Source organism: Cephus cinctus, unplaced genomic scaffold (assembly GCF_000341935.2).
Source record: "Cephus cinctus unplaced genomic scaffold, Ccin1 Ccin1_scaffold0238, whole genome shotgun sequence".
Classification (NCBI taxonomy): domain Eukaryota; kingdom Metazoa; phylum Arthropoda; class Insecta; order Hymenoptera; family Cephidae; genus Cephus; species Cephus cinctus.
The window spans coordinates 144,516-156,468 of record NW_014332954.1 but is presented as its reverse complement, the minus strand read 5'-3'; the positions used below and the strand labels follow the sequence as shown (position 1 = coordinate 156,468).

Below are 11,953 nucleotides of genomic sequence, written 5' to 3'. Positions count from 1 at the left end.
CCCCAGCCCACCCATCAAACAGGCTCAGCGTTCAACAGCCCTTAAAACAAACAAAGAAATCAAATAAGAAAGAGAACTACAGCGTTATAATCGATATTGTAAAATAAACCACCCCAAGAGGAAGGGTTGTCTTTCGAAGGTTTCCCAGCGCAACCCCATGGGAAAGAAAAAACAAACTTGTAATCCGCCCCTGGCCCCCTACATAAGAAGAAGAAACTTCCTTCCTAAAACGATCTTTCCGGCGTAGAGACGGCACCCCGCTAGACCCGCCGCCCTCTGTGATCCTTTTACTCGTGACTTAAGGGTGCGGAAGGGCTAAAAGGACTCACGGCAAATGGCACGAGGACGAGGTCGAGGAAGTCTACGAGTCTGATAATAGCCGGGGGGTGCAAGTTACTGCAAGGACTCGGGTAGGGTGGTAAGAAGGAGGTTAGGTAGAAGCAAGGGTGGCTGAGAATCAGCAAAGGGGGATGGAGAATCGAAGATCAAATTCTCATGAAATCGGGTGCGTGGGATAGAATGCAGGGAGATAGGTACGAGCGGAATTCCTTTATGGGGTTCGAGGCTATGGGATTCTTTCACGATTTAAAATGCGCCTTAAGGAAGGGCCCCTTATCAAACTGATGGAATTGTCCCCAAAGGATTGTTGTATCGCGACGGGTACTCTTAATAATGTGGTCCTGAAATTCCAAAGAATTTCAAGACTTCATATGTGCATATGCACGCGCACTCGACTCGATATAAACACTTATGGCAAGGACTTGCAGAAAAGTGTGAAAGACTTCATTCTCAAGTCTCACTTGCCCGTCAGACCATCGAGTCTTCCGTCTCTTGAGGTTCTTCGGGTTCTTGAACTCAGTCTGCGAGTAGTCTGAAAGACGGTCTCTCTCCTTTTCTCTCTCTCTCTCTCTCTCTCTCTCTCTCTCTCTCTCTCTCCCTCTCTCTCCTCCATCTCTGTTACTTACACTGTAGGTATATACATATGTAACACTCGGCGAATGGGCCTCAGTCCCCGCGAGGATAACTCATTTGGAAAACAAAAGCATTCGTTCGGGCGCATTATAATACAACGACAGGACTCACGCGCGCGACGTTCCTTAGAAAACTGGAGACGTGTTAGAGATGCGTAGACATTGCAGCGTGTGCATACTGGGAATTGTAGTGCATACTGTAACTTATGTGCATGCGAGTGGCCGTGTAGCACTGCACTTACTGCACTTACTGCTTTACCATAATCGCATTTTAAGATGACGATTAATATTTATAGGACGATAGGCCGTCATTCGGAAATGGCCTTGTTATTAAAATACGCGCTTTCTTTACCTTTTGCCTCCTTTCTTCTCAACATACTTCTCTTCCTTTCTTCTTACATTGCTCTCGCTCTCTCTCTCTCTCTCTCTCTCCCCCTCTTTCTTTTTTTCTCTGTGTCTCTTACTTTACCTTGCTCTCCTTTTTCTCTTTCGCTTAATAATCTTCATGCATTATGGAGATTTTGAAGCGAGCAAACAACGTACAATTATTAGCAGTTCGTTCATCGTACTTGGATGTATTCAACATTCTCATATGGTGCATAATATCGAGTTTCATATTTTTTAAGTTTTTTATTTAACTCTTTTTTCTGTTTTTTCATCTTGGCCAGTACGCGGTAAGGGAGGAGCTCGCGAAACGCTTTATTCGCCAGAAAAGTTATGAGATGATTGTTGGCGGTTATGATAGTGCTCTGGAGCTTTATGGATAAAAGGAACCTTGGTCTCATGAAGAAAATTAGGATAATTAGGATAGTGGGGCGACGATTATATTTGTCGATACCGCGCGAGCAGCGGATAAATTTACATTTTTAATAGAATTATTATGGGGCCTTACATTTATCGACATCTCATATACAATATACTACCAGCCCGCTCACAGAACCACCCTCTCAAATCATAATCCACCCCCAATTACTCGTTCGGACTGTTATTTTTGGCGATATGGCAAATCATAGAGTATTAGCCTGCAGGCCCACCAATGGGGCATTAAAAAAAGTTAATTGTCCCGGGGGGCAATAATTACTACTCTTTCCCCGCCCCCACACTACCTACTTCTGGGCCCTATATCTTCACGGACCCATAAGGATCAAATTCACGTGTCTACTGATTCCCTTCTGAGTCTCATATCCAATTCGAATTTGGCGTTTGTCTTGTTCGATTGTCCATGAGCTTGACTCACTAACTAATCAACTTCGTTTGAATTCTAATTAAAAGGATGCGATTGGTGCAATTAGCGTTCAGCCTCTCATTCGGCTTTATGAGAATTTACGTTTTTTTACCTTTTTTCCACGTCTTCATCATTATTTTGATTTAAGACTTTTTCGTTATTTCAAAAGTATTTGAAAATGGAGAAGAAAACGAAATGTTGTTCGACTATGCTATCAACTGACGACCGTACATGCAGGTCAAAAATAGTCTTCACGCAGTCATATATAGAATAACAAAAAAAAATATACATACATATATCAATGTAGGTCCCATGTGTTTACGGTGAAGAAAATGCAAAAAAAAATAGTAATGGCAGGAAGAAAGTAGAAAAGTACAATAAAGGAAGGTAAAACGAGCTCCGTTACCTTTCGAAAGCGTAGTGTCGCTCCTCATATCTGCAACACATAAAGAGAGCCTTGCGTAAGCGACAAGAGTCCTGGGATTGGGCTTGATGACTTCACGGGGTCAGTGGATCATCAAGATCCTCGAATCGTGTCACTTACTGTAGTTGTATTTTGTCGTTCCCTCTATGGATAAGAGGATCAGGACAAGTTTTTCAATTTTGACAATCCACCTATCCGTGAATTAACCAATATCTACCTATGATACCACATATATACCTATATCTATAATGAATTTTTTTTATTTTATTACCTAATATAAATCCGGTAGATACCTGCCATAAAATACTGTTCGCTATAGAAATCTTCAGGCATAGTAGTTACGGTAGAGAAAAGGGGGCCCAATGGAGAAAGGAGGTGGGTATCATCTACCTACATGTATGGTTATAGTTATGGCATTATACGGATATAATGATCGCCGGTAGAGGTAGGGCTAATTCCTTTGGGCCCCATATTACGCTCGCCGAATCAACTTTTCCAAAGCCTTAATAAGCAATCTTACGACGTAATTGCATGTGCGGATTAGATAACGCCGGGACTTGAGATATGCGCACGACTCGAACCCATAGGTAAAGATTGAAAAAAAAAGCAAGAACGGAAGTTGAATAATCTGTAAGTACTGCAGTTGAATTATATATTTATTATGTTATAATAACTTTGCAAACAGAGCCATAGATTTGGAGTCTGTTAGGTATCATTCTATTGTACATGCATGCTCTGTGCGCGGAAGCACAAAGTATCCCTCTGCCAGTCTTGGGCCCATTGAAACTCAGGCCGTTTTTCCAAAGGCGTTCAGTGGCCCCCGGTTACGGAATGCCGGTCGTACCCGATAAAAACCGAATCAAATATCTACCGATCGCCGGGCCCCGCACGACTAATGAAAATGCCCCTTTGCGCTGGGCATCGTTGGGTTTTGCGTTACGGAACTTTTCTGACCGCGGTATCTCGATCATGCCGACGCGCAAAAAGGGCCTCAAGTCCACCTTTAACATTATCTCGAGAGACGTCGGCCCGTGGGCCCTTTTTCGAACCACTCCCCCCCAAGCCGTTCATCACATGGAATTCGACAGGCTCGAGTATTTCGGGCAAGAAGATAAAACTTACGCTTTCAGAAATATTCACGAACAATAATGGCCGTTCAGACGTTTTCGACAATGCCCATAGCCACCTAGATATCAATTCCAATTTTTCCGTATCCCTTCGCTTTTAGATCAAAACAATTTTTAACTATTCGCAAACAACTTACATACATTCCACAAAACTGGTCAGCTTAAAGGAATCTACTGAGCTTCATCGACCCACTTGATTGGTATGAAAAAGCCAATTTCGGCTGGTGCATTTAAACTGCTAATACACGTATAGCGCCGTTCAGTACCTGCACCTAATTCACGATATAAAATTAAGGTTATCAAAAAGCCGCGATGAAAGGTTACAATCTCGAAGCATTGTGTGAACGTGATCCACCAGTTGTGGCGGTACCACGTGACCGGAAGTCCAACTAGATGGAAAAGTCGTAAGCACGGCGGCACAGTGACCGGTTTGAGGCTGTTTTGGTCCGCTTGACTTTCCATCAGGAACGCAAGTTTGGTAGCTGCTGCCGCAAGAGGAAGAGGAAAGAGAGACTCACGTCCTTAGCTGCACGTGACCCAGCTGGGAATCCTCGGGAATCCCACGTATCCCTGACGTCATATCGTCCACGGTACCAGTAGCCATTAGGATTCCATGGGGGTTCACGAAGTCGGATAAATTTGAGGTTAGACAGAAACTAGCAACACGAACCTAAACGCACCCCATCACGTACAGGAGCGTTTCCGACAGACCTCCAGAAAATATAGAGAGTCGACAAACAATTTGGGACTTATTCTACCTCTCACCGAATGACAAAGGAACAAACTAGTTTCCTAAAAGAAACCGCCTAGAAAGTGCCGCCACGATTCCGCCATTAAATCACTCGGAATGATAATTCACATTTGAACGCTGGCGCGCGCGCGCAACCCGCTACTTTTAAACGTACGACGTGATAATTCACTACGGCAGATATTATATCTGAATATCCATTTAATCCTTTCTTTATATTAAACCCGGTACATACCACAAGCACTGGTTGAGATTTGTGGTGAGCCAAAGGCGCCCCGTGGCTATACTTATGGCCACTGGAAGATATGCTACTCTTCGAAATCCGCCATTGGACATTGCCCTGCGAGTACAACCCAACTTTTCTATCTACCAGGTGTCCTTATCTATTACCTTGAAAATTAACTTTATAACCGACCATGAACCTATAACCTACATAGAGACACTCTAGAGAATATTCAGAATATATAAGAAACGCGAGTGTTCCAAGCACAGAATAATAGGAACAATGCAAGTTAAGCGTGAAGATACCGAAGGTGCTAAACTTACCAAAGCCCTTAAATACGTTAAGGTATAACTAGCTGAAGGTGTAACGACCGCGGTACCTTACAATTCCAAGGTATGTATCATCGTCCCGGTACTAACAAGGGATTGGTTATGGTAGGCATAGAAGCCACAGGATGGAAATCTCATGACAATGGAGTCTCGTCCATTAAAGTCTCTCCAGTTAGTATACATGAGTTCTCTCTTTCTCTCTCTCTCTCTCTCTCTCTCTCTCTCTCTCTCTCTCTCTCTCTCTCTCTCTACACACATATATACTACATATATATACTACATACACACTACAGAGTATACTGTATACATATACACACGTATATACATACATACATAATATAGGTATATCGTCAGTCCCTTATTCTCGGTCCGTTCCCTCAGTTCATGGATTTTACCGATTGTCACTGAGTCCGTCTCCGCAAGTGGAAAAATTTCCATTGGTCATTGTTTCGCTTTTTACACGAAAAACTTTTATTTATCGTAACGGACCAGTTGAATATTCAGTGGAATCCTGCGGGACAATTGGGTGGACGTACGCACGTCTCCCGGAGTGTATTTAGGAGACCCTGAGAGAAGTGCCGACGCCAACAGAGGATACGCTATTGCTCTCAGGAGTGAATACGGACCCAGAATGCTGTTCCTGACTGCAGTTCCCGGGCTGTCGACGCTGCACAATGCGCCAGCGGCGGAATGCATTAATATTAATAGTGGTGAGAGGCTGCCCAGAGGGCCCCGAGCATGGAGTAATAGTACAGTGGGGCCCAGAGGTGTTGTCGTCCGTCACTGGCTACCGGCTTGAGTCATTGGACCCGGGTCAATTCGTTCTTCATTTTTTTTACCTTGAAGTAAATGTATTTATACGGGAACTGTGTTACTATTCATTTTTTAATTACTTCTACTTGATGCCGGGATTCGACTTTTCTTTTCTTTTTGAGAGAGTCAAAGTTCAGATGGTGAGGGTATTGTTAGTGCGGCTATTCGGGAGCAGGTGCGTTTCATTTGGTTAATGAGTCTATTACCTGAAATAGGTCTATAATGCCCGCACCCGGGTTAGTCTGCTTCTTTAAAATCCTCCCCACTTACACCTTCTCCGCGTCCTCTAACCACCAATAGTAACACGAGCCGCGTACTGCAGTGCGTTTACGGTTACGCTTACGCTTACGTAGCGGCTCGTTAACGAGATCACGCGCGACTCGTTAATTAGTCACTACCGTGCGTGGGCCTCACAGCCCAAGGACCGTGACGATGTTCACCAGGTCGCCGATCTTCCCGCTTTCGGCGAACGAACGAGGGACTCCGCAAGTGCGAAAGTTACGCCTACATCAATATACAACATAGGATAAAACGATGAAGTACGCAATTCTGGAGATTATGGATATAATGCAGAGGGATAATATTTGAAGGATCTTATTGCCGGTGTAACGAGGCGCGAGAAATGATTGATAATGATTTTCTTGAATTTTATCTTTTTTTTTTTATGAAAGGAAGCGATTAGGTCATCCGTTGACATGACGATAGCAGTCGGTTTAGATTGGACGGTACGAGGTGGCTAACGAGACTAGATGAAGGAATGAATGAGCGAATGAGTCCCATTCCGTTGAGCTCCCTACTCTCCCCAACCGTAGGAATTAAAGTGAACTGACCTGTAAATCCTTTTGTCATGAGACCATTTCCCAATAGTACCTACACCCGTGGAGGACACTGCCGGGCCCAAAAGCGAGGAGGACATCAATTACCTATTCGCGCATCCCTCTGCGACTTGAAATTTAAATTCCTTTACTTCTGGAGACACGGTGAAGATAATGGTTTAATTCGTATCAAATTAGCATACCTTAACGAGCGGACCCAGCAATGGCCGGCAATGCTTTTTGTCAAGGCCAAGACATAGTAGAGGGTAACGCGGAATGAGAGTAAAGAAAGAGAGAGACAGAGTAAAGAAAGAGAGAGAAAAAAAGTGATATTGGAGAACAAGGTAAAAGAAGAAAGAAACGGTAGCAGCGAAGATAACCCAAACAAAAATTCGTAAAAATAAGTCCCAATCTGGTAGCAGAAGCCAAAGTGGGAAATGAGGCCCATTACGCGTCCCGTATCGATCCTTGCTCTCTCCTTCGCTCTTGGGCGCTCATTCCGCATCTGGAAATTTCTCGCTTCTAAATACTCGATAATTAAGACATCGGTCCGGGGCCCGATGTGTATTGTCGCTTTATATAATGCCGTCACGCCACTCGGCCATATCTTATTTGTAATTCGTATCGGCGCACGAGTTCTCTCCACTTTCTTATTCTCATCTGGCCAAAAAGACTCGCGCGACGAGTCGGCTGCGTGTTGTGCTGCGAGAGGCCCGTTAATATGGGCCGGCGTCGGGATCCCAAAAGAAAAGGGTCCGAGTTCAGTGGGATTGAAAAAGGACAAAATCAAGAGTAAAGAAAAAAGAAGAAACACAATAAAAAAGTATTAAAAAACGGAGAAATAGACAAATTAGATTAACCAGAAAAATTCCCGGGGCCTTATGCGTGTATATACCTGTACTTCCTATGGTTAATGCAAAAAGGAACAGAGGAAATATTTCGTGTATAAAAACACAGTGCCTATACAAACACGCATAAAGAGTGTCAGGGGTCCCGAGGCTCTGCTTGGCTGACCTCGTCCGGTAATAAGAATAAATGTGATTCTATTAAGGGTTCAATTGTTACGACGACGCTAGGTGGTCTTCCCTCTCTTACTCCTTACAGTATTTTTTTACGATATTTATCTACCCATCACCTTTCTACCCTCCCCCCCCCTTCCGGCCCCAACAATGATCTCTATCTAATCAATCCAATGGAATCAGAACAGAGTAACCTTTTTGTTTTACTTCTTGTCCCTCGAACCAAAAATGAAGTGTTTTCATAGTTTTAGTACTATTAAACTGCCAAGTTATCGAATCATTTTAACTAAAAAATTCTTTTATATATTAAATATTTTATAATTTAAATTGCCACAACGTGTCCCTAGTACTATACTATCTCTAATGTATTGCAATCTTGAAATTGGGGGCCTTTTCGGTTCGTATCGAACTTCTTGTTCTTTCTTTCGCTAAATTTACTCACCGTGCGTTGACGGATGTAGAATTCCCGACGTCCTCCATGGACGGCTTCCTAGAACGAAACCACGAATGTAATTCGTTATTGCTCGACTGTAGTTGCATCAGTGCGGACGCGTGGGCGTTGTACGAGGAGTAAATATTCGGGCTTTGCCACATTCTCCCGTAAGCCTGCACGTCCATAGTACAGTTTTCTCTCTATTCAATCAATAGTGCACGGCCAAGAAAATGTCCTTGGTATATTACTGTTCGGAAGAGGTTTTTTGAAAAAAAAAAATTCAATTGCATCCGTTGCATAAAATAACGTGACACCAATGAGTCTGTTCACTATTTACTTTTTGATACCCGAAAATGAAATTGACAAACAAGAATATGAAAACCATGTCAAATGTCACAAGAGGGACGAATACGCGTGACCTCTTATTCACGAGACGTGCACGCGGCACGAAGGCGCGTGGATAAGTGTCAAAGGGATTCGGTGCGTCGCGTGCTGGCCCTCGTGTTTGGGGTAAATTTTCCACCCCCGTGGTGTAACATCATCCCCACTATGTTCTCATGCTCTTGCGCGCGTCCCTACTATTCACTCGTGCGGGGAAGAACTGAGAGAGAGAGAGAGAGAGAGAGAGAGAGAGAGAGAGAGAGAGAGAGAGATGAGAAATAGAATGATCGTGAGTAAGAGTGAAGAGATGTCTAAGAACTACAAGACAGCGAAACTACCCTCTACGATTTGGCGCGACGCCGGAATAAACCGCGATCCGGGAATGCTTTATCTTCATTTCCGACGTCTCGAAGCCCCGCGACGCCAATAAACCCCGATATCTCCTGTACTATCGCAGTTTCCGTACACACCTACCCTACCTACCAGAGCATCCCACATCCCTTTACGAAACATCTTAAGAAGGATACCTGCGCCTTACTGCTTTCTCTCTGATCCAACGAACGATACTCATACATTTTTTCTACACAGAGAGAATTTTTGTTAATTTTTCCTATGAAATTCACGATAAACTATACCGTAGAAACCAGTAACCGTGGGACGTCGTTACCATTTCATTTCTCATTGCTTATAACATACGACATTTTAAGTAGCTACGAATAAATTTTACAATGCACACGGGAAAAAATCGTTACTTGCAATTTTTACTGCGTTTCACAATGTCAATGTTTTTTTGGTTGACTTCAAAGGTATGAAAAGTGCAGTGCACTCCACGGTAAAACTGAATGCAGCACACGAGATAATTCGGCTGTATTAGATAACTTTAAATTCAACAAGGTAAAAGCTATATATAAGGTAAAGCTATACTTTTACACTACATATTTCCAAATTTCAAAAATTGTATCGTACACTTCAGTAAAAGCTAACGTATCGTGCTTACTTTTTAGGATATTTTCGTCAATTATTCCTTAAATTGAAACTATTTTAAAGTACAAAGAGGGTGTGCAACCCCTCTACACGGAGAGAATTTTTAATTAAAAATTATCGTGCAACTCACGATAACCACGGGACATCATGGCATTTCATAACATATTACCTATACAGGGTTAGTCAGTAGAAACGCATCAGCAGAAGTTGGCCGCAAGTGACCGACACGGCAGTGTGGCCTCTTCAAAAAATGACACGTGACTGTGACCGATTCCCATAAGCGCAAATTGACAGTTCGCATAGCGATAAGGTTATTGAAATATTTCAATAGTTAGGTTACTGAAATAATTAATTAATATTGTAATGACAAAATATAATATCAGTTAAGATTTATTTTCACAACAGATTTTTTGCTATAAAAACATTTCAATTAATTAATTTTTAAATTAATTGCAGCATTGTATTGCAGAATTGCAGCTGTGATAAATACTTGGAAATATCAAAATTGTGAATATTTTAAACTTTACATTATTTTAATTGCAATCTGTTGTAAAAATAAATCTTAAATGATATTACATTTTGTCATTACAATATTAATTAATTATTTCAGTAACCTAACTATTGAAATATTTCAATAACCTTATTACTATGCGAACTGTCAGTTTGTGCTTATGGGAATGGGTCACAGTCGCATGTCATTTTTTGAAGAGGCCACACTGCCGTGTCGGTCACTTGCGGCCAACTTCTGCTGATGCGTTTCTACTGACTAACCCTGTATAGGTAATATGTTATGAAATGCCATGATGTCCCGTGGTTATCGTGAGTTGCACGATAATTTTTAATTAAAAATTCTCTCCGTGTAGAGGGGTTGCACACCCTCTTTGTACTTTAAAATAGTTTCAATTAATAAAAAATAATGGGTTACAACTTATACACAGCTACAATATAATTGTACAAAATAAGTTTAACTAAAATTGCCAGTCTCGAAAAATCATTCAGCTGATTTAATCAACCAATTTCAAGCTAGGAAAAACTTGAAAATAGTGGGAAAAATATTTAGCTGTTCTTTTAACCATACATACAATATTTTCCGGTGGTGCGTATAATCTCCTCTTTTTCTCGACCGCCTGTGTTCTATAGTATGGTAAGCGTGAAAAAGGTCGTGGCTTTTGTGTCGAAAGAAAAAGTGAACCACAGCCCCAGTTACACAAGATTTTGTAACGCCTTAACTGGGAACTCGACTGGCAGGTATGTACCTCTGGGCCGGTGCATTAACCACCATTTCTACTGATACTTGGTACCAGCATTGCTACTTCTACGACTACCGATATAGCTACTGTGCCCCTACGTGCGGATGATGATCATCATCATGAGTGCTAGTACTACCACTAGCATAACTGTTACTATACCATTGCCACTATTACTACCAGTTGCGATCCTACCATCATCCAAGGTACTGACTATACCTTTTGAGCGAGCGAGTTCTTACGCGATGGCGAGAGTACAGTCATTGCCGCTCGTTTGCGGCTGATCTCTCTTAAACTCTTTCTCTTTCTCTCTTTCTCTGCAACTCACTCTCTTAACTAACTAAATTCCCCATACTTGGAATCTTTCTAGCACTTCTTTATATACGCCGATCAAGGAATTGGAATCTTCGTCTTTGTCTTTCCTCTTTTCTGTCTCTCCCTTAGTTCCCCTCTCCCCCTTCCCCCACCCCACCCCTCTTTCACTCTTTCTCGCTCTCTCATATACTCTTTTATTTTTCTTCTCTTAGAATTCCTACATTATTTCTATTCTTCAATTCCATCAGAAGTCGAACAAAAGCAGAATGTTTGAAACAGGGCAGAACTAAATCTACAAGTGTACAGCAAGTATATATGTATATATGTAATATGTACCATACGTGTACTACATAGAGTTCAGCTAATTCATTGAAATTACAGTGACATTCTGTGCAATCGAGAGGAAGAAAATTCTTATTGAATTTAATCAAGAGCAGTAACATCGGATATAAAAGTTTATCTTGAAATTCAGGTGAAACAGGACGGAATTAATTAATGATCCAAGTAAATTCTATAGACGACTAATAATAACAATAATTACGAACAAAAATACAAAGTGACGCATAAATAAACATACGCAACAGTGAGCGAGTGACGTTGTCCGAAACTTTAGAGATCAATACTTCACTTCGATACTTAAAATAAGTACGTAGAGTACAGTGAACTATCAGTGTCCTGAATGCGGCTGAGTTGCCTCAATCTTAGTGGGCAAAGATCGCCGCCATGTTTCGGTCTCTGCTGTACTATATATGGGAAGATACTTGGAAATAAAACAGTTCTCTCGAAGGGACTTGTTGCAATAAGACACTTAGATTAATAGCTGATTCGTACTAATTACCAGTTTATGAGGTCATGTTATCCTGATGTGTATCAGGATAGGGACAGGGTGCCACAGCAGC

General features: G+C 41.9%; 1 protein-coding gene across 4 annotated transcripts in view; it reads right to left on the bottom strand.

Moving 5' to 3' along the window:
* Positions 1 to 11,953, bottom strand: part of LOC107265731 (protein trachealess) — a 114,780-nt gene that overhangs the window by 72,815 nt on the left and 30,012 nt on the right. The window contains exons 3-4 of one of the 4 annotated variants that reach the window (XM_015735481.2): positions 8,137 to 8,184; positions 2,603 to 2,632 (exon numbers count right to left, since the gene is read on the bottom strand). The exons of 1 other annotated variant lie outside the window; for it this stretch is intronic. In XM_015735481.2, coding sequence (XP_015590967.1) covers positions 2,603 to 2,632; positions 8,137 to 8,184 — 78 coding nt within the window. The remainder of the gene's footprint in view (positions 1 to 2,602; positions 2,633 to 8,136; positions 8,185 to 11,953) is intronic. 2 more of the 4 variants (XM_015735482.2, XM_025082976.1) reach the window with 2 other exon arrangements.